The 22571-nt window shown below is 50.5% G+C and overlaps 5 protein-coding genes across 5 annotated transcripts; 2 read left to right on the top strand and 3 right to left on the bottom strand.

Annotated features, from left to right (window-relative positions):
* Nucleotides 1-171: 171 nt before the first annotated feature.
* PEX2_074660 (Mitochondrial substrate/solute carrier) lies at nucleotides 172-3178 on the bottom strand (the record flags this gene model as incomplete). The annotated part of the gene is made up of 6 exons (XM_016744736.1): nucleotides 172-886; nucleotides 949-1031; nucleotides 1104-1133; nucleotides 1358-1440; nucleotides 1853-2398; nucleotides 2566-3178. The coding sequence occupies 6 exons, from the start codon at nucleotides 3176-3178 to the stop codon at nucleotides 172-174; spliced, it is 2070 nt and encodes a 689-aa protein (XP_016600656.1).
* Nucleotides 3179-4024: 846 nt separating this feature from the next.
* Nucleotides 4025-7241, bottom strand: PEX2_074650 (formin-mediated actin nucleation enhancer; the record flags this gene model as incomplete). The annotated part of the gene is made up of 2 exons (XM_016744735.1): nucleotides 4025-6997; nucleotides 7071-7241. The coding sequence occupies 2 exons, from the start codon at nucleotides 7239-7241 to the stop codon at nucleotides 4025-4027; spliced, it is 3144 nt and encodes a 1047-aa protein (XP_016600655.1).
* Nucleotides 7242-9984: 2743 nt separating this feature from the next.
* On the top strand, nucleotides 9985-13592 carry PEX2_074640 (putative PAB1 binding protein (Pbp1); the record flags this gene model as incomplete). The annotated part of the gene is made up of 5 exons (XM_016744734.1): nucleotides 9985-10142; nucleotides 10421-10610; nucleotides 10663-10936; nucleotides 10994-13333; nucleotides 13387-13592. 5 exons carry the CDS (start codon nucleotides 9985-9987, stop codon nucleotides 13590-13592), a joined length of 3168 nt encoding a protein of 1055 aa, XP_016600654.1.
* A 2882-nt stretch (nucleotides 13593-16474) lies between these two features.
* PEX2_074630 (COPI-interacting protein CEX1) lies at nucleotides 16475-19294 on the top strand (the record flags this gene model as incomplete). Its single annotated transcript, XM_016744733.1, has 9 exons — nucleotides 16475-16597; nucleotides 16671-16808; nucleotides 16876-16986; nucleotides 17045-17191; nucleotides 17261-17634; nucleotides 17697-17991; nucleotides 18040-18243; nucleotides 18294-18466; nucleotides 18523-19294. 9 exons carry the CDS (start codon nucleotides 16475-16477, stop codon nucleotides 19292-19294), a joined length of 2337 nt encoding a protein of 778 aa, XP_016600653.1.
* Nucleotides 19295-19558: 264 nt separating this feature from the next.
* Nucleotides 19559-22138, bottom strand: PEX2_074620 (uncharacterized protein; the record flags this gene model as incomplete). Its single annotated transcript, XM_016744732.1, has 1 exon — nucleotides 19559-22138. One exon carries the CDS (start codon nucleotides 22136-22138, stop codon nucleotides 19559-19561), a length of 2580 nt encoding a protein of 859 aa, XP_016600652.1.
* Nucleotides 22139-22571: the final 433 nt, after the last annotated feature.

Below are 22571 nucleotides of genomic sequence, written 5' to 3'. Positions count from 1 at the left end.
CCACAACTTCCTCCACATGTTCTATCAACTATGAATCCAAGGTAGAAAAGATAGTTGAAGAGGGTATCGGGGCAAAGGGGTCAGGGTCAGAGGTGAATGGCCATTCACATGGATGTTGCTTTTGGGAAACACTTCGCTATCAAACATTCAACCACAACAAGCGCGAAAATTTTACTTCTCATCGCGCATCTTGCGGAAGAAATCCATGACACCGGTGTAGACAACAAGCAGGATACCACCGCCAGGGCCGAGACGCAGCACCTTAGGCGTGAAGCCCTTGTACAGGGCAGCGAAGCCCTCCTCCTTCATAACGGTGCCGAGAGCAGGCCAGGCCCAGTTGTACTTGGGGACCTGACCGGGAACCTTGGTGGTGTTCTGAATACGGGACTTGACGACGTCCATAGGGGTGTTGAGGAGAGTACCGGTGATACCACCAATGCTACCAGCGATCAAGTCGTTACGGGTCTGCTGGTTCTTGTTGCCGGGCTCGACGGCAGGCAGCTGTGCGCGGACCTGGAAGATACAGCCGAAGTAACCTGCGTTCCACAGGATGTGGCGCCACATGGTCGACTCGAGGCCGTTGTACAATGCCAGCGGGCCTTCTGCGGCCACGATCTTCTTCACAACGTCGAACATGCCGTTGTACTTGTGGGCCTGGGCCTTATCCTGCAAACGAATCTTAACCAGTTCGAAAGGCACCACCACGATGGCTTCAGTTGCTCCAGCTGTAGCTCCGGTCAAAGTAGCCAGGCCTTGGGTCTGCTTGTCGACACCGAACAGGTTGCGGTAAAAAGCGCCCCAGCTGTCGTTGGCGGCAAACTTGGTCGCACGCTTAGGTGCCTCCATCAGGATGGGCGCGGAGATACCGCGGTATAGACGGGAAGCACTATATACGTTGTCGCATGTTAGACCGAGAACTGTGGCTGCTTCGCTGGAGTGATGACATACCCCTCGTTCTTAACAATCTTGCGGAAGCAATCGAACATGCCATCGTAGTGATCGACACCAGGAACAGCGGGTCCGGTCTGAAGCTGACTGAAAGAGGATATCGTTAGCTCGTGTCATATGAGGTCGGTGTTTATTGCGACCGGCGGCTTGCTTACATTCGAGTCTTGAGCACGTCCAGAGGGTACCTGCGAGTCACACATCGTCAATTGGGTCCAATTTTTCACACTATACCAAGGATATCTCCAATAGAAGTGGTCATGCGACCAAAGAAGGGAAGTGGAGAGTCGTACATGATCAGGATCTGCTCGTGCGGGGAGAAACGCGTTAGTCAACAGAGCACCTCGTGGGGGTTCCGACACAACGAATTATGTCGGAATCGCTTTCCAAAGCAAAATCAAGAGACACATACCTCTGAGACACCAGCCACCGCACCGGCGGCGAACTGGTAAACGAAGGGGAGGGGCTTCTGGGGAGTTTCGGACATGATGGCGGCTTGAGGTGTGGAATGTCAGTATGGGGCCATACTTGGATAATATTGGGATCGCAAAATGATCGAAAAGCACATTTTTACGATCAAATCACATATCAACTCACCAGACCTAGAAAGAACGAGGGTTGGGAGAAAGAAGAAGTGAGAAGAGCGGAGGTTGCCGGTGTCGGCGAGATTCGGTGGTCAGGTCCGAGTGCAGCAGCCGGTAAGACTCCGCCTGTACGTTTAGCCCGATTACTAAACCCCCGTGGGGAGAGCTTCTATAAAATTCACATTCCAAGCTGTTTGCAGATTTATTGTCATCAATTCATATTCATGTGTATCATGTCTTTTCTTGTCTTCATAATATCCAAACTCCCACACTCATTCCCAGCATCATCCCCAACCTCATTTTACTAACCCGAGGCATCATACCACCTCCGCTAGCCGCGGTCGCTTGTTCCTTGGCGACAGTCGTCCCAAACGCAACGTCCCTTGCAGTACAGCTAGCACCACAGGCAAATCCCATGGGACAACATCCTCCACCCACGGTGTCAGCACAGTGAAACCAGCCCTGGGCGCACCGGTTCCCGCCAGAGCGTTGCGTCGTTGTCGCGACGGGCGCTACAATCGTCACGCCGTCTGATATCATAGTTGTGGAAGATGCAGTCGGGCATGAGGTCTTATCACAGTCTCTTCCGGTGCGGCAGCAACCACCCTGGTAGACAGCGGAGCAGGCATAGAAACCAGTCGGACAGACATCGGCGCCGCGAGTAGCACTGGTTACCACTGAGAGGTTCGTAGGTCGTGCTGGAGGTGCCAAGCTATCATTTGTTGTAGACTTGCTGCTATGGGAAGAGGCTGACGGGGAAGAGCAGAGAATAGAAGTGGAAGTAGTATCCTGCGGTTTGGTCGAGTAGGTCACAGTAGACAACACCACGGTCGAATGAACAGTCACCGTAATAACAGTGATATATGCACCTAATCGAACAATTAATCAAAATTCTTGTATTCTCAGATCCCAATGACAATATAGGAATGAGAAAATGGAAAAGTTCTCCACTTACATCCCCCTTCAACACAATCATACCCCGGAATACAACATCCACCCCCCAAAGCCTGCGAGCAAGCCGTATACCCACTCTTACAGGACCCAATCGTCCCAGAGCACGTCTTCCAGCTAGGACAGCAGCCCACATTGCCGTGCCCCGTATCAGCGACGATCTCGCACGTCTCCCCGGACCCACAGCAGCGATCAGATCGACCGATGGATGCGCATGCCCACGTCCCAGTCGGGCACTTAAAGTCTCGTTTCTCGAACAAATTGTCTGTACTGTCATTGTATTCCCGGGGAAGCAATTCACTGTCTCCATCCGACCCCAATGAATACGATGGCCCGAATGGGTATGATTGGGCCACAAAGCGTGCGGGGGAAAATCCTTCTTCATCGGAGAGGTATCGTTCAGATATGTTCACTGACGAAAAGACATCTCCAAAACTCCAGTAGTCGAGAAAGAATTTCTCGCCTTCGTCGTCGCTCATTTTCTTCACGCCGAGGGCTGGTCCTGCTGCAAGCTGGGATGTTATTGCGGCATTGCGCTGTAGGATGATGTTTGCTGGCAGTGATGGAGAAGTATCAGCCTCTTTAGAATCTAGATCCGTCGATCCACTTGCATTCTCTGCTGAAACCAGTGTCGCAAACTGGGGTAGGGAGCAGAATATGGTGAGGGCGTGGAGGAGCTGCATGCTTCCGCTGAGCATCGTGACCAGTATAGATCTCGAGTCTGTTTAGGTTGAGACTAGTGAAAATAGTCGGGTTGGAGGCTAATTTGTAGTCGGATAATTGTTTCAGATGTGTGTTTCACTAACAAGGGCTGTGGATGAGTTGGTTGGGAATGAAATTTCGGGTTGGGTTGGTGGGTTCATAGGTGCAGATATATGTTCTTGTCTCTCAACATCCAACCCAGTCGAGTTTGACAGATTTGAGACGGAAAGATGTTTGTCAATCTAGGAATAATTCAAGGGCGCATCGGTTTTCTATAAAGCTGCATAGCTGCATGGAGAGGTGGCTGGGTAGTGCAGGATGCAGGAGGCGCACACCGCTACGCATTAGCTTGCAGGACAGAGAGGTCAAGGCACATAGTAGTAGTACTTCTTGGGCAAATTTATATCAGCTGGTTTGAGTATAAGGGATTATTCTCTGTCTCTATATTACTCTACGTAGTACGATATCAAGAGACTACTTGCAACTATTACCACTACAAACTAAAGAACATCCCAACGCTAACTTCAAATTTGCTCATATCATTCGCAAAATCAAAGACCAAATGCTAGTAGCACACCACAGAGTATGGCAGGGTATCGTCAGTAAATGACATGAGGGGCTCTCGCACAGGAAACACGCCAAAAGGTATCAACGGAAATGAGGGGGACAAAACCAAGGCCCCGATGCGATGTCAAATGCAATAAAACAAAAAAAGAAATGTGTGAATCCAATCTCACTTGCGTTTGGCAATGGGAGGTTCAGCATGAAACTTCGTAGGATCGGGGATGACTAGACTGAGACTAGGTTGGAGGATGAATGAACGTCCTTAAATCAATAGATGATCAAGCAGAGGGTTGTTCCGAGGTGCCGTTCTCTTCCTCCTCCGGCGCCTTGGGCAGTAGCTTCTCCGCGTCGGAAGACGGCGATTTGGGCTCTTCTACCTTCTCTGCCTCATCCACATCCTCCGCATCCTCCGCATCCTCCGTGTTCACCTCCTTTTCGCCTTCTTGGTGGTTATCATCGCCTCCACCCTCGTTGTTTTGCTCCGCTGCCTGCGCAGCAGCAGCTTCCGCCTCTGCCTTCTCCATCTCCGCATTGCGGGCCTGCTGTCTATCCCAAACTTCTTTACGGATGCGTTCGTCCTTGGCAGTACGGAGGCGCTCAGTCTCTTCGAAACCACCGCTCTTCTTCAATTTGCCTTCGTCGACAAATGCACCAAGTTCCTTCTGGAAAAGACCGATTCGCCGAGTCTCAAGCTCCTTCTTCCGTGCTTTCTCGGCTCGCTCAATGGCCTCGAGTCGGCTTTCGTGGTTGGGTTGCAAAGCACGGACTTCACCCAGGACACCATCCTTGGCTTTCATGGGATCAATAGTTGGGTCGATTCCAAGAGTCCTGGATGGAGCGCGGACAGCGGTACCACCAGTTGTATTCGTCAAGACCTGCTCCTTCGTAGCTTGCTCAACCAGGGCGAAGGTTTGGGTTGCTTTCTCGAGATCGTCTTGCAAATCGGCAGCGAGGTCCTCCTGCATAGTAAGCTGGTCTCGTTCTTCGCAAACGAGCTGTAGCTCCTTCTCCCAGATCTTGGTCCAGATGGGCTTCTCGCGACCTAGGAAATCCTGCATTTTCTTAATTTCTTTCATGACCATGCTAATATCGCGGCTGACACCCTCCAATTGTCTTGGGAGAGGACGAACACCGCGGGTCACAACATCCTTCCGAAGATCCTCAACCAGATCTTGGAGATCATCGACGCGAGCGACAAGCCGCTCTGATTCACCTGCAAGTTCCTTCTTACCAGTGTTAACGCGAGCACGGCCAGCATCACCTTCGTAAGAGGGAGTAGCAACGTCAACAGCGGCGGTCTTGACCTTGCTTGCTTTGGCACGGACAGCGCTCATAGAACCGGTGATATCGGCAGTAAAGTTAGAGTAGGTCTGACGCAGGACAGCCAAGTCACGACGCAAACTCTGAAGCTCTGCAATTTGACTTCCGCTGCCGGCAATCGATGCCTTGGAATTCCCTCCAACAGCAGCCGGACGGGAGGCTGGAGGAGAAGCAGCCAAGCGAGCGATTTCTTTGGCAGCTTCAAGCTGGCGATCCGAAACCCGCTGGATGATATTTCCTTGGCCAGAAAGCGTCTCTTTGACGCCTTCGACTAGGAGGCGCACGCTTCCAAGGCTGTCGTCAAAGTGTTTCTTGACCTCATCGAGATTGTCAACGTTAAGCACTAACACAGATCGATCTTTGACGTCGGTAAGATCTTCTAGTTCATGTCGGATGCCTGAAATTGGGTCTTGGATATAAATTTCCGGCAAATCAACGCCATTGTCGTGGGTATTCCAGGCAAACTTTTCAATGAAAGCAAGCTGCAGGCGCCCAATGGTGAGCTCCGCAATGCCATCTGGGAGCACATACTTCTTAATTTTGCTTTTATATTGTAGGAACAGCGTCAGCTCTTTGCCCGGCGACGGTTGCTCAGTGCCAAATTGAATAGCCGATAGAGGGGTTGCGATCTGGGTGGACGGTCCGAAGGAGTCCGCCTTCGGGGTTTGGGGAGCTGGTTTTGCGGGCTCAAAAGCGTCATCGAGTGTCGGTCTCTCTTGGGGTACGGGGATGATCGGAGGAGGAACGATGGCAGATTCCACGGTACGATCCTTCTCGTTATGAGCATCGGCTTCGCTGGGCGCCTCGGACGGCGTGGTATCGGTCTGTTGTGGCGCTAATGGAGGTGCAGCAGACGGAGGAGTGCGTTCTTCTTCCACGACATTTGGAATATTTGCAGGTGGGGGAGCTTGCGCGCCTTTGGCGACTTCTTGTAAGCGGTTGTTGGATCGTTGTCTTGTATGAGTAAATGAGCCCCGAAGACGAACTGCATTCAAGGATTCGCGGACATCACGACCGCGATTAGGGATGGGAGAGTTCTGAGTAGGCAGGACAGGAACGCCGTTGGTAGATGTGCCCAAATGTTTCTGAATTTGATAAGCAGAGAATCGACGCGAGGCACGTCGCTCAAGCTCTCCACTTCTTTGCAAAGCCCCCAATGCGTCATCCTCCTTTGGTGGAGGTGGAGGCGGGGGCGCAGAGAACCCGGCGGGTGTAATATACGTTGAAGGCGCAGTGGTATTAGATGCGGTGGCTCGAGGGGTTGTATCATTGTCGAAGGGGCTGGGTTGGGATAGCATTTGCTGGGCCTCTCGCCGCGATAGTTCTCTTTCGGCGTAGTTTGTCATGCGCGGCTCTGTTGTCGAAGGTGCCGAGGAGGTTCGAGCAATAGCTGGTTGATCCTCCAGCGATCCACCACTACCATACCGTCGGTTCGATCTTCTTGGGGACTGGGCTGTTGATGGCATGGTGGATGCTGCAGCATCATCATACAGCTGGCCAATTGCCTGCCCATTAGCGATGCTTCCTGCACTGGCTTGCCGTCCTGGTGCGGGCCGGCCATCTTCGCGCTGGTGCCGGGACCTTAAGCGAGCTTGCTTCTTCTTCAGCCCTTTTAACAAGTTGATGATTATATCTCGAATTCGGGGAAGGTATCTATCGAGGCTCTGGGAAGATGCGTCTTGACTAAGAGTGTCTTCAAGTATGGTGCGGAGCAGATCTGGTACGGGACCGAGGTCTGAGGTGTCGACTCCGATGGCACTAAAGGCCCGACAAGCCAAGTTAAATTCATAGCCCAATCGAACATATACATCCGACACATCATTCTCTGACGCTTGCTTCCGAGACCATTGTGTTAAGGTTTCGAGGAGTTGTTTTGTCGCAACCAAGAGGTGCGTGACGCTCTTTTCGATTTGGGATATTTGCTTGTCGGGCTGTGCGGTGGGGGGAAAGACCGGTTCATTAGCCACCGAGTCGTATGTGATTGACAGGCAGCCTGAGACTTACCTGAGTCTTACTGGACTGGGATCGAGACGAGGCGGAGGAACTGCGGCCGGACTGCTGGGAAGCCATGGATGTGTCGGCACTGCCAGACCCCGAGGGTCGTTCGGGGGATGTTTGATGCTCCAACTGTTCAGGATAGGGGAACTGGGTTCTTGGGATGCCTGAGGACTGCATAAGTACGATAGGCCAAAGTACCGAGGGAGTGAGAACAGAAAGTGAGAAATAGGGCAGAAGCGAGCGAGGGTGCCAAGCATGTGTGAAGATGATGCCCAGCCTCCTGTCAACTTGGCGCCTTACCGCACCCGAACCGATGATCAGCAGCAATTTGTACTACCAATACCATAATTACCATACAATACTGTATAGCCCTGTAATGAAGTACAAGGGACCAAGGCAACGCGTTACTCGAGTATTCAAGCCGCAGTAGCTGGCACATACAATGTACTTCAGATCCATTGATCATTGACAATTGACCTCCAATTTGATGCCATAAAATCACATGCTTATACTATCTGTAATTTAGAAATCATAATACACAAAACATACAACATACATAACAACTTGAACATACAACAGAACAGCCCATAAAAAGGGCTCATCCCTCACCGCATCCACTGATAAGTACCCGATTGATAAGACCCTTGCCTTTGTCCCTTTCGACTGTTCCACTTCAGCTCCACTCCGGCTCTATTTATCTATTTATATTCCTACATAGTACACTCTTTGTGTTGTAGGACAGTGAAGTCGTTTCTTTACTTTTGTATCCCTGCACCACTTGTTAGAATCTTTCGTACAGAATTCATTCTCCTCTTCTGTATAGGGGGTTGAATATCAGGCCCACCAAGCACAGAATGAACAACCCTGCTAGCCCACAATTTGGCAGCCCAACCAACGTGACGCCTAACTCCATTCCCATCTCGAACAACCATAGAAGGATATTTCAACAATGTTATTCAAGAGCCAAGAAGATGCAAGGGGTGACATAGGTGAGATCTAAAGTTATTAGGCTCTGCTAACTCCGTACGATTGACCTGGAGTCACAGCCTCATTTTGGTATGGCCAATATGTCGGGTGTGAAAAGTGGGAGAGTTAGAGCGACTATGTAGGTTGGAGGTGATCAAGGCTGGAACCTGAGGTGAAAATGATGCGATGGAAGTAGAAATAGCTAGCCCGACAGAAACAGCAGCTCCCCTGCCGATACCATAAGGCAGAATGCTGATGCCCTCTTTAAGATGTATTAGATACAAGGATAGTTAACCGGCCGTGTTTGAGGTTCTGTGATGTCTTTTAAAATGTCTTTCTTCCACAGATATTTTGCCCTCCCTTCTCAGTTTCATAGAAAGACCACAGAGAAAGGCGGAGAAAAGACTAAATTTGTGGGAATCAAAATTTTCATGTACATGTATATAATTTTTTATCACATCATTTCCTCGGGTAGGTGTTTCTTATAGCATACCCTAGGTACCCGTTGAATTAATTTGCTAAATCTAACGGCTTTAACTAATACTAAAATTCAACGCGGATTGAAAATTGAGTCTATCGAGGGTCTCATGTAAGAAACAACTTTAACATATATAGATCGGCGATCTGAGCTGTGCGGCTCAACATCATTCCCCGTACACCGATGATCCAAGGCACCCAACCCACTGCTTCATGGCAGGCAACTTCCGATGTTGTCTCGAAAATACCGACAAGAAACCTTCCAAGGTTGAAATATTGAGGTTGCAACCCAGGAGCCTATATTGTATGTAGGTCTAGGTCCACCTGGACCTGGAGCCCCGGGGCCGCTCCGATGCCCCCGGGTGCATCGGTTTACACAAGATGATTTCATGATCTCACCACAGGTCAAGGTTAATTGGGAATATCCAATTGCCGCTGCAGCAGTATACACATTATACCCTACTCTGCGGGAGACATTATTGAGTTACGGAGAGTTAGATATAGAACGGCCGCTAAAAGAGGAAAGCCCCACCCGACGGAGGAAGTTCCCATGGAACCAGATATGGTAGTGACCTCGGGTCCTATGACCTCAGATATGACATCTGGAGGTAGTGTGTACATATATGAATACTGACCCCAGAGAGCGGCAGTTGAGGAGAAGATACGAGGTAGCATGCTCCTAGTATGATGTGAACAATGAGACAAGTACTTGGAACGCCGTGAATGGCCGACAATGCAGTCGATCGTACAAGATGATGTATACATACACGTATTTCCCATGCGGGTTTGCTTGTTTTTATTGGTAGTTCCATTAGCTGCTTTATGCGTCGGAAGTAGTTAAATACATTTTAATGGGTTTATGGGTACCCTATATCGCACAAATGCCATCATTCTGTATTATGGGCAATATAGTCTCAAACTCTATGAGGGGTCAATAGTATGGACGTGGGAGCTACCTCAGCCTGACCCGTACTCTGTCAGTAACATTGGCAATTGGCCTATCCTAGGGTTGGAGGCCCAGGAGCACAGAATACTTATAAGAACAATACATATTATTCCTTTGTGAAATCAATAAGAATATTTCTATTGGCACATTTGAAGTCATATCGCCAAAAAAAAGAAAAAGAGAAAAAAGAAAGAAAAAGAAAAAGGGTGTAACACACAAATACAATACCATACGCGTGACTTCTCTCTCCAGAGTTCCCTTCCCCCATCAACTTGCGACAAGTCCATTTCTCTTTCTTCTATTTTTTCTATCCTTCTGTTCTTTCTCTTTCATTCCTCTTTCCTTATTTTCCTGACATTGGTATTCCGGTATCTCCGCAGTGTGGTGGTTGCTTATCCTCCCCCCTCACTTTCCCCCCCAAGTCCTGTTTGTGCAGGCGGTGTGTTGTGGCATCGTGCCTCATCCTCGCGGCTTTCCGCCGTGCGAAGTTCCACGACGCAAGCTTGCCCTGACTGACACCAAAGTCAATCAATGGCTTCCGCTCTCAACTCTGTGCCGGCCAACAACGCGTCTGGCAATGCCAGCGCGGGTGCCCCCAACCCCGGTCGATCCACTCTGAGATCCAGTAACAGCACCAAGGGGTCCGACAACCGACGACAGTCGGGCAGCCCCGTCGATGGCGGGCAACGGTATGTTTAGCTCTTCCTTCTAGACAATATATTATTGTGTATTCCCATCTCCTCTAGACTTGGAAAACCCCTCATTTGTTCTTATTGTGCTCTTTACTTGTCTTGCTGGCGATTGAGCTCGCGCACGCGCCTTCGAGCCGGTGAGCTCAGTTGCAGGCTTGCATCGAGTTGTGCGCCAACAAGAGCCAATTGAAGCTGTCGGATTCAATGACAGAACTGTTTTGTCGTTCTCTGTTTCGTGACTAGTACCGCTAACGCAAGCATGTTCTACTGCATAGGCGCACAAACTCCCACAAGGCCTGGACCCAAGGGACCAACCCCATCACTCAACGATCTTCATACACTTCCTCGAACGGCAACATGACCCACCAGAAACAGTCTGGGTCCCCAAGACCCAACCAAAAGGAGTCAAACACCCCTGACAACCATGCTCATGACCGCCTTGTCTTCTTATTCGCCAGCTTCATTGTAAGCCAAGTCGCACCACCATCCTGTCGATTAATTCTAAACTGCTATCTAGGGCCTACACGCCACCATTACCACCAAGACCGGAGAGAAGTTTACCGGTATCTTCTCTTCCTCGACCATGGAGCCCAACGAACTTTCGTTCCTGCTCAAGATGGTCCAGCGAACCTCGGAAGAGGGCCAGCCCCGGGCAAACGGCATCAGCGATGTCGCGACTCCGTACATAGGCCCCGCGCCTGAGCATACCATGTCGTTCGATATTAAGGATGTCGTCGACATTGCCGTTCCAAACGTTACCACAGCCGAAGTTTCAGCCAAGGAACCAAACGGTACGGGTTGCTTTGTTTAGTCAGATTCGTTTGTGTATGTACTAATCTAGACCACAGGTGCTTCCCAAGGTTTCAGGACCGACACTGATATCTCCGGAAATTTGACCATGCGAGAGCGCACCTTGCAGCGCTGGGAACCTGCCGAGACTGACATTGATATGTCACTTGACACGAGCAACACTTCTGCAGGATGGGACCAGTTTGAGGCAAACGAGCGTCTTTTCGGCGCCAAGACCAACTATGATGAGAACATCTACACCACTCGCCTCGACCGTTCGGATCCCAACTACAAACAGAAACAGGCGGAGGCAGCTCGGATCGCCCGTGAGATTGAAGGACAAGATGTGGATAACGCCCACATGCGCGAGGAGCGTGGCCTTGTAGCACCGGATACTGGCGACCAAGACGAAGAGGACAAGTACAGTGGTGTTCGCCGCGAAGACAAAGCCTTCCCTCCCTTGCTATCCGGCCAGCCAAACAAGTACATGCCCCCTGGACGCCGTCAGGCAGCTCCCCAGCCTGCTGCGACTCCCAGTGCACCTACCAAACAGCCTGTTCCTTCTCCAGTCCCCACCGCTCCTATCCCCATCCCCTCTCAGGGTGTGGCAAAGGAAGCTGCACCTTCAGACCAGCAAGCTGAGCTGGTCGCATCGCTGCAACCCACAACAGATACCGAGAAAAAGAGTGCCCTGGGCAAGAGTGTCACACCCGTGGTACCTACTACATCCGCTGTACCCGCTGCAAAGCGGGCTGCACCTGAAAATGCGACCGCAAACGTGGAGGTAGAGGTGCTGGATCATTTCCGTCAGTTCGCAAATAGCGAGAAAATCAAGATGCAGGAGCGCCGTCGCAACCAGGCCTCATATGATCGGACCATGAAACTCAACGAGCTGATGAAGTTTTCCAAGAGCTTTAAACTCTCGACTCCTGTGCCAAAGGACCTTGTCCCTATCTTAGCTAAGGACCGGCTCAAGCAGGAAGCAATCATGCAACGAGCCCTGCAACAGGGTGACGACAAGACTACGGCGAAGCTTACCACACCTCCCACAGAACAACAGCCACCTGCTCGTGGTGCTGGACCTACTGGAGCTGTGCCACCATCTGCACCCGCTGATCGTCAAAATTACAACCGCACTCGTCAGGGCTATCCTCCCACTGGGCCGCTCGCTGGCGCTGGTGGAAGATTCCCTCAGCAAGTCGTTCCACCGGGACGTCCTGGTGTTGGTATGCTCAGTCATCGACTAGCGGACAATCTGCAGCAACGAAAGGGCGCGGGAATGGGACCTGTTCCAACTCCTCTTCCCATTCAAGATGCCCGTGGACCCCCGACTGGTCCCGCCAGCGACCAGCAGAGAATTACCAGCCCCGTCAAGTCGCAGGCTGGGTCTTCCGCGGCAACTAAGTTCAATGTCAAAGCTATGGAATTCAAGCCAAACCCCGCAGCGAGCACGTTTACGCCTGGTACTTCGGCAGCTGCTGCAAGCCCACGACCTTTCTCTCGTAACCGCTCTGTGTCACGTGCCACAACGCCGACTGCATTCTTTGGCCCAAGGAAGCCACTGCCTGTCTCTGAACGCCCCTCGATCAGTGACCAGTTTAATCCCATCAAGCGCATGAAGAAAGAAAATGCAGAGTCCGCTGAAAGGTTGATTACGTTGAATGGAGGTATCCCACCCCCTTACAAGACTTTGCCAACTTGGGACACTGCGGATGGCAGCGAAGATAAGACATACGATCAGATGTTCAAACAGCCTGTCGGCGTGCCGACAGTATCACCCCAGGGTCGCTCCGTATCCAACAACACCAACATTCCCCAGCAGCATCAAGTTCCCTTCCACTTCCAGCAAGGTAACCCAGCTATGCCGCCATCTTCTGGTCCTTCGAATGGACCTCATGGCCTTCACTCTCAGGGTCCCCATGGCCCCTCTCATGTAGATGATCATCACCGCATGCAGTTGTCCGCGTCGAACTCCCAGGTTTTCCCGTCCCCACGGATGCAACATGGCTACCCGTCCCCTATGGCTCCCCATGCTCAGCTTTCCTTCCCACAACCAGTCCCGCAATTTTACGGTGGCCCCCAACCAGGCCACATGAGACCTTTCCAAGGTGGCGGTCCTCAATTTGTGAATGGAGCTCCTATGATGGTGCAGCAGGCCTCGAATGGACCCTACATGGGAGTCCCACAAGGCATGACTCCGTATAACGGACAGATGCCCATGTATTCCCCAAACCCAGGCCATGTCTATCCCCAACATACACCTCAGCCGCATAGTGGGTACCCAAGCCCGAGCCGTGGTGCGCCGATGATGATGCACCAGAACTCGCAATCTGGACAGCCTCCTCAATCAATAATGTTTATGCCTGGCCAACCCGGATATCCTCAGCAGTCGGGACATAGTGAGTGTGGCTACAGTCCCCCATCAAGCATCTCCAGTTTTTAACCAACCCAGTGCCTCCCAACCGTGGCAACTACCCACAGCAGCCTCACTTTTCCTCAAGTCCTCATCAATCGCATCATTTCCCACCTAACCAGCATCGGACACCCAGTAACGGCTTCAACCAAATGCCCCAAATGCCACCCCAGATGTCTGCTAATACCCCAGCAACAACCCCTGGAGCTTCCCACCCGGCTGAGGCAACGGATGAAGGAAAATGAACCACACGAATCATGAAGCCGTGAGCGGTTCCCTCGAATGATGCTACATCTTATCGCTTAGCTGTGACTTGTCCGCGCTCTGCATTATTGGCACCTGCCAACTCAAATACCCCGGTTACTCTTCCATGACCGCGTCTTCATCTGTTTCCCCGTCATCGACGCGGTCTTCAGAACATTTGAATTCTGCGGTGAACTTCATGTCGTCTCAAGACTTTCTCGGTGAGTGAACAGTTTTGTGGTGTCGCGCAACATCCGCTGACTCTATGCTCAGACATGACAGTCTGCCAGTTGTGCCTATCTATTTTCCAGATCTCGATCTGGTGGTGTACATGAAACCCGAATTTCTAGGCGATGAACTTGTTGAAATCAAGCATTTGATATCCAACCTAGCTCATCGTCGTATGCCTACCTAGTGCACAACATATCCACATGCGTCATCATCGAGCTGAAGTCTCGAGGGTTTCTCTTTTACTTGAGATGTTCTCTTCCTTCTGGTTTTCTCTTATCCTGTTTCTTTTTTTTCTCGTTTATCTGTTCTCTTGCTTTCTTCTCAGTTGTTGGTTGGAGGTCTGTGTGTGCCCTTGGTGGGCCCACTGGCCTCTGCACCTCCATGGAGGGAAGTGAGCTCTACAATAGGTTGTGTCTCGGCTTGGAGATGATTGGTCGAATGGTGATGTGAATGCAGGTGATCATTCTGGGGAGGAAGCGGAATAGTGAGTGAGGCGTGGTTGAAAATGCTTGAACTTGACAGTACAGATAGCTCCAGCGGACCCATGCCCACCTAGCAATGAAATGGTTATATGAAAATCTCCTCTGCCATTCTTCGTAAATATACAAGAATAGCCGGCCGCTTATGCGATCTTTTCATGTCTTTTTCGCAGTCTTTTGTAATTATCTTTTCTCCATTCCTAAGTCTTCTAGATACATCGAAGCAAAATGAAGAAAAGGCTCAAAAAGTGCAGACGACTTGTCAATATGTAACATTTCATGTAGGAAACGTCCGAAAGCCATCACCCATATTCATGCTCAAAATCCAAATCCCATGATGAATCCCAACAAATATTAGCAATACTAGATAACTTTGGCAGATGTCAGCAATTGCAAAGCACCCCATTTCGAATGAACAATGAGTCGAGTGCAAGGGGAAGCATCTCCTCAGGTTGAATTTCAACAGTGTCATCATCCAAGCCACAGACACCAGACATCAACCCACCGCGGTGCTTCACCCCATTGCAAATTCTTCTGACCACACTCCAGCCATAAACAAGCTCCAGAATAAACCCCCAAAACACCACCAAGCATCACAAAAACCAAACACCTCCAGCCCACACCCCAACCAACACACCTCTCCGACTCCCAACTCCCAACCTCCCACAACAACATGCCCACACCACTCTTCACAGCAGATAATGAAGAGAAAAGGAAGAAGAAGAGAGAAGGAATAGTCAGAAATGTCACTCCCCAAGCAGTAAGAGAGAATACTACAGAGAGGTCCGTATTTCGCACAGCCAACAGAACGCCGCCAGCAAGAATACGTCCAACTCCAAGCCTTCCCAAAGAACACTAGAAGAATGTCACTCAACCGCCCAAATCTCTTCCTCCTCCAATCCCCAAACCCTCGTACCCTTTACGCCACAGCCATTGGTCGCCGACCCGTCCTCATGGAAGCGAAGCGGACACGGCAACCCCAGATAGCAGCGCCACCTCCCCGTTTCCCGTACTTTCTCGCGCCATAGACCCAGCAGCGTGTACACAATCACCCAAACACCTCTAGGATATGATCCCGAGGCGGTCCTCAAGCAATACAACACCGCAATATGCAAAGATATTACAGTAATTGCACGCGAGTTCTCAGCGGAGCGCACACACGCCAAGCCCAGTCACGGTACCGGTTCAGGACGGACAGAAGTATAGATATACACAGTATCTCCCACGATCCAGGACCAACGCCACTTTGTCTGACGTGGCCGCGAGCCATGGGGGTATTGGCTAGAATCCCGCTGCTGCCTGCCAGCGCTCCGACGGGAGACATTTGTGTTCTGCGGGAAGAGTGGGGGGAATGGTGTTATGTGAAGTTGGTTATTAGGAGCGTGATCGGAAGAGGCTGTCGTCGTGGTCTGGGCACAGCTCTGTGATGGTGTGGCACTATCATGGCTGGTCCAATAGACGTGAAGTCTGTTGGAAAGAGATGGTTGGTTCGTGCACGCCTGGTAGTAGCTCTTGAAGTTCACTCCGGGGTCGGTTTGTGGTGTTTTGCGTGGGTTTTGGAATTTGCGGGAGTACCATCGGGTTTGTTGGGTGAGTCTTCTTTTGTGGTGTTGGGTCTTGGTCTGACCTTTTACCAGAGTTCACATCATTGGAGAGGGAGGGGGGGGGACTTGCGTCGCTGGGTGAATTGTGTACTGTGTGTACACGTGTGAGAATGGAATTCGGGGACTTACTGATTAATCAATAGGGTTGTGGACTGTCGACTGGTGTGGGGGTGAGTGTTGACTGGAAGGAGGTAAGTGTAGTAGCATGTGTATCATAAGTTTCAGTGTCATTTGGCGACAAAATTAGACGCGTGGGATTGTGGCATGGAGATGAAGAAAAGGAAGATAAAGCGGAGCTTTATTTATAGGAGCACGTGGTGGCCTCAGGCAAGCAGTGTTTATCACGATAAGGCGGGGGTGAAAGGAGGTTTGGCATTAAATGTGTCTGGCTATTCCGACTTGCAAGAACATTGTATCTGGTCTCTGATAATCTTCAGTCACTAATCCGACCTATTGATCTAATCCCGACAGCCCGCCGCATATTGAACCCTTGGCTATTGGCCGCCCCGACTCGCGCACCCCGGACACCCCAAATACTCCCCGAGCTGCCACATCGGCCTCACCGCGGCCATGGATTTCCTAAAATCAGCCATCGGATCCGCTATCGCGAAGGGCGGAGGTCTTCCCTTCTCCCTCGGCGACAGAGTCGACATCGGTGATTCCGTCTGGGCACTGCACAACGGTACGAAACGGGTACGGTGGCTTTTTGGTTCCTTCCCCCATGCGGGACGAGCTTCAATAGCTGACGACGACGTGCTACATATAGGATGACGGTTCCGCTTGCAGTGTTTTTGCATTTGATGTCAATGCGAACAAGTCACGCCTCCCTCTTGCGAAAAATGCGGTCCGCAAGTCTAGAACGTTGCGCCATCCTGGTGTTATCAAGGTTTTGGATACGATTGAGGTATACTTGGCACTCGTACCTTTGGTCTCAATATGGGATAATGGTGCAGAAGCTTACAACTTGACAGACGGAGCACAATCTTTACATTGTCACGGAACGAGTCGTGCCACTCAGCTGGCCAGTGAAGCGGAGGAGCTTGAGTGAGGAGACGGCCAAGTGGGGGCTGTACACTGTGGCGGTACGATATTCTTGGGAATTTGGTATCATGGCATTGCTGACAGGACTTCTCTGGGCAGACTACTCTCAAATTCATCAATGACGATGCTTCCTCAGTTCACGGCGCCGTGCGCGCATCATCGGTGTTCATAGGCGAGAGCGGCGAATGGAAGCTAGGAGGGTTCGACATTCTGAGCTCTATGAAGGAAGACGATGCGATTATATATGTGAGTTAACATGCCTTGGCTTATTCAGAAAACACCCCGAATGACATCATGTACTGACTCCATGCATAGACGTACGGAAGCAGTGTGCCTGATGCCGGTCGATACACGCCCCCGGAAGTTGTAAAAACTGGCTGGGATACTATCAAGCGCAATCCTTTGGCAGCAGTCGATGCCTACGGGCTGGGTATCTTGATCTTCGAGGTCTTCAATGGGGGTTTCTCAGGCGGCGACCAAGCTGGCAAGACGACAAACATTCCTCCCAGCATGCAGCAAAGCTATAAACGTCTTTGCACTGCCAACCCGAAGTTACGACTGAGCCCGGGGCATTTTGTGGAGCAGGGAAAGAAAGAAGGTGGATTCTTCCAGACACCACTCATCCGACTGACTGAAGATATCGACAGCTTGGGGCTCAAGAGTGACGCCGAGCGTGAAGAATTTATCAAGTGCGTATCCTCCCAACATCTTGCATATAAAGATTTTTGAGCTAAGATGTCCCCACTTGCAGTGAACTTGATAATCTTTCTGATGACTTCCCAGAGGAATTCTTCAAGATGAAGGTGCTCCCCGAGCTACTCAAGTCCGTCGAATTTGGTGGCGGCGGGCCGAAAGTTCTTGGAGCTACGCTGAAGATTGGAGCAAAGCTTTCGGCAGAAGAATTCAATGCCAAGTTGACTCCTGTTATTGTCCGCTTATTTGGCAACCCTGATCGAGCATTGCGGGTCTGCCTCTTGGATAATCTTCCGTCAATCATCGATAACCTTCCCCAGAGAGTTGTCAATGACAAGATCTTCCCTCAAATGGTAAGCTATCCGATTCTGGGTAATGCACGTTCTACTAACATGGCATAGACTTCCGGTTTCACCGATGTTGCCCCGGTGGTTCGAGAACAGACAGTGAAGGCTGTCCTGACTATCATCAACAAACTCAATGATAGGATTGTCAATGGAGAACTCTTGAAGTTCCTCGCCCGCACTGCTAACGATGAGCAACCTGGCATCCGGACAAACACCACAATTTGTCTTGGTCGGATTGCTAAGAACTTAAGTCAAAGTGTAAGTGATTTATCCGCAATGCCGGGCCATGTCGCTAACGTTTCTTGCAGACTCGCTCCAAGGTGCTTATTGCGGCATTCACAAGAGCTATCAGAGATCCCTTTGTCCACGCTCGAAACGCAGGGTTTTTGGCTCTGTCCGCCACTATCGATGTTTTTAGCGAGGAAGACTGTGCTGTTAGGATCCTACCTGCCATTTGCCCTGGACTTCTGGACAAGGAAAAGTGAGTAACTTGCTTGGTCCCTGCCTAACTCTAGCCCGATCCTTACCGTTCAACAGATTGATTCGCGATCAAGCAAACAAGACATTTGATGTGTATGTCCAACGGACACGGAAATATGCCAGCACGATGCCAGACACCGTCATACCGCCTGCCGCACCTGCAGAAGTCAACAAGCCCGATGCTCGTGTTGGGACCCCCAATGATAATTCCTGGGCCGGCTGGGCCATTTCATCATTCACAAACAAAATCGCAACTGCCAACGGCGAGATTGAACCTACCGCCAACGCTACCAAGACTGTTGACCCCGAAACTGCCCGCTCAGCGTCAGTTCCTCGTCCCGCCAAACCATCACTTTCAACCCCAGCCGAACTACCTAAACAAGTCCTCCGTCCCGCAACTCAACCCTTGAACCGGTCAATGTCAGATCGCCCGGCCCCAGTAGTCCACGACGAGCCCGAAGAGGAGGGCGATGACGTCTTCGATGCCTGGGGTGCCATGGACGACGACGAAAAAGATGACGATCCATTCACTGCCGCTGTAACCTCTCCCAAACCCACATCTCCAGTTCCCTCATCGACCAAAGCCCCCGCGGTACCCTACGATGATGGTGGTGAACCTGACTTTGCCGGCTGGCTGGCCGCGAAGTCTCAGACCAAGGCCAAAAATCCCCTGCCAAAGGGTCTGACCAAGGCCGCTTCTTCTAACAGCGTTACCACAAGGTCGACACTAAGCTCTGCCAAGCCTAGGACTGTAGTTGCACCGAAGAAGATTGATACTAAACCCAAAGACGAGGAGGCTGATGATGATTGGGGAGATGCATGGGAGTAAGCTGGAAACATAGCTTGCTCTCTTTTTTTGGTTGTTCGTGTCCATATCTCGTCTTATGCGTGTCAATATCGGACAAAACTGGCATCGAAGGGTATTTACTGCCCTGGTGATGCCTTGATGATATCCCCTGTACTCGTCCCTAATAGATATATCAATTCTACCTCTTCATTCTTCTATTCCCACTTACCCATCTCAAAGATGTTAATTACTATTGTACATGATATTGTTTCTCTCCATCTGATGCTTCCAATAGTTGCTAGCGCTTCATACTCCTCTTTCTCCTCTTTCAATTTCCCTCTCCCTTTCCTTCTTTCGCTCCCACGACTTGACTGCATCGATGGCTATCTGTAACCTCTGCACCTCCGCAATACTCTGATTTCCTATAAGTTCAGGGCGAGCCTGAACCCCTGCAGTCCTTTTTTCCTCGTCTAGCATCTCCCGCAACATCGATAACACGTTTTTCGGCTTGTCCTTCGCCCTCGCCCTCGCCCTCCGTCGTTCCAACTCCTCTCTGTTCTGGCTTTCCTTCTGCTGCCTCTGCTTCTCTTTCTCCTCTTCCTTTTTCTTCTGTGCTTCTCTCTCTTCCCTCTCCTGCTGCATCCTTTGCTCTTCCCTTTGTTTTTTCTCTCTCTCCCTTTTCTCCTTCAGGTTTTTATCCCTCTCCTGTCTTTTCCTTTTCATTTTTTCCGTGTCTTCCTTCTTCTGCTTCATTTCTTGGGCGTACGCAGCCTCGACCTGCTTCTTTATCTCCCCGCCTCTCGCATATTCTTTCATCCATGAACCGCCCCAGTACTTCGGATTCTGTTCCTTGTCTATCACAACCGCCTCATCAATCTTCTTGTTAAGATGCCTGGTTCGCCATACTGGTAACTCATCCCGGATAGAAGTAGGAGTGCGCGGGTTGTCGCTCTCGGAACCCGATGATCTCTGAGGGTTCAATCTCTCGAGGTCTGATGATCTTTCAAGCACGGACAGTGGCTCGGGATCTAATAATTCAAGCTCAGGCAAAGGCTCTAAATTCGACGATCGAGCAAGGTCAAGTAATTCCCCGAGATCTATGACTTGATCCGGCTCTGAATCGGCCTCTGGCTCTGGCTCGGGCTCTGGCAATAGCTCAGGATTTGTTGACTCCTGAGCCTCTGAAAGTGACTCCTCTCGTTCTGTCAACCCTACTCTACGCCGTTTAGCCCCTGGAAGCTCAGAATCAGGGTCATCAATGTCAGGATCATCAAAATCAGGATCATCATCGGAGTTGTCCGGGAATATGAACTCGATATTCTCGTGACCACCAGCCGGAATTTCAGCGAAAAGCCTTGGGAACCTTTTGCCGTTTATCATGAGAGGAACTTTGGGGCGCTTGATGTCGCATCTGTGCCGGAGACGCGGGGCCCAGACAGTTGGGATAAATGCCGATTCCTGATCTGGCCCTTCTAGTCTAGGTAACCAGCGTTGAGGCGCGGGAAACGGAGAAAGGAGTCGAGATCGAACTTGTGAGAGAACTGGAGGTACAGGCGGAGATGACGCTGGTGTTATTGTTGTTTGAGTAGGAGACAGATCTCGAGATTCACGTTCAGATTCATGTGGTTCGTATTCTGTTTCAGACACAGATTTCCTTGATGGAGTTGCGAATCCTATTTCTGAATTTAATCGGGATTCCGACGGTGCTGGTGGTTTTTTCCACTCGCAGGCTTTGCGCAAATGCTCACTTCTGAAGTTTTGTATCGTTGGCTCCGAATAGATCGACCTTTTCAGTGATGAGAAGATAGACCAGCGATGTTCCGATGGCAAGATAGGTTCAGATTCAAATTCACGGAGACAGTCCGGTGGGGAGGGAGCTGGAAATGGCGCTGCCATGCGCCGCGAGCTCTGGTATATATTTAATTTGTTTCGTTTCAGGGCTGTCGTTTTGCATGGTGAAGGCGACGACGAGGAGAGTTCCGGCTCTGAGCTCGGTTCTGCCTCAGATATAGTTTCCCACTCAGTGTCAGCATCAGATGTCGATGATTCACGGGTCTGCTGCCCATAGTCATGGTGAGAAACTAGTGTGGTTCTTTCCTGACCCAGCACTCTTTCTGGCAATGCTGGCGATGGCAAGACAGATTCTATTTCCGATTCAGGTGTAATGACTGACTGTGACTCTGACATTGAATCTGATAATGATGCCCCACGAGGCGTGTGCTGGCGGTCATGATCAGATACTGGCGTGGTATTTTTAAGATCCACAAGCCTTTGCAGCGATGAGGGAGATGACGGTGATGGCGAGGCTGGGTTGCTTCCTCTTTCGGATTCCGAGTCTGTATCTGATGATGATACTTCACGGGCCTTGTTCCCACATTCACTATCAGAGACTAGCGTGACATTTTCGAGGCCTGCAACCTTTTGCGGTGATGATGGAGGTGATCGAAAAGTCAATCGTGACTTCAATAGTGCCTTGGCCTGAGCCGGATCTTTATATTCGAACTCAAACTCAGACTCATACACCGTATTCACTTGAAGTGGAGGCGTACGCTGCAGTGAAGTCCGTGAACGTTTGCGTGATGATCCTGGATCCTGAACCTTTACTCGGGAGCTATCAAATGAGCGTGGTTTGGCTCGCTCATCGTCCGTGAGCGGATGATCGGATGACTCCGCCTGTGGTGATTCCGAGTTCAATCCGTGCTTTTTGAACAATTGCGAAGACGAGGGTAACCTCTTTTTGGCCTTGTGCCTCTTCTTGATCTTGTGCTGGTCATCACGGCGCCGGCCTTTTTCCTTGACTGGAGATGATGGTGACGAAGAGCATTCCGGTGACTGGGTTTGCTGCACCAGATTTGTAGGGTGGTGACGACGTTTGGATTTTGACATGACAACTGGCAAAAGTGCTTCGTTCAGGGGCAAAGACTCATGTAATTGCTGGTGGGGATTGTCGGTTTTATATAGTTCTACTTTTTCAGTCCCGAAACCGTTAGCGTGACGCCAACCGGGGCGGCTATATACCTCCGGTTCACCCGGCAATAAAAAGGGCTGTAGTAAAAGATTTAGACCTAACGGGGTCTTTTTTTTTTAGGAGAAGTAAATTAGGTCAGTAGAAAAAGAATAACATACTTCCTGATACAGTAATTAGAATAAATTGCCTAGTGTGGACTAATATATGCATAATACTGGATGGAGTAGATCCCGACTGACACATTTGACAGCAACTTTATGCTCAAGGTCCTACAACATGGTTTTGACCTAGCTCACAAAATTGCACGGAGCTTTTTGTTCTTTTCTCCTTTAAACTTAAGCTACTGCATGA

This window comes from Penicillium expansum (assembly GCF_000769745.1).
Source record: "Penicillium expansum strain MD-8 chromosome Unknown contig258, whole genome shotgun sequence".
In the NCBI taxonomy this organism is placed as follows: domain Eukaryota; kingdom Fungi; phylum Ascomycota; class Eurotiomycetes; order Eurotiales; family Aspergillaceae; genus Penicillium; species Penicillium expansum.
Note: the sequence above shows the minus strand (reverse complement) of the source record. Positions and strands in the feature narration are given on the sequence as shown.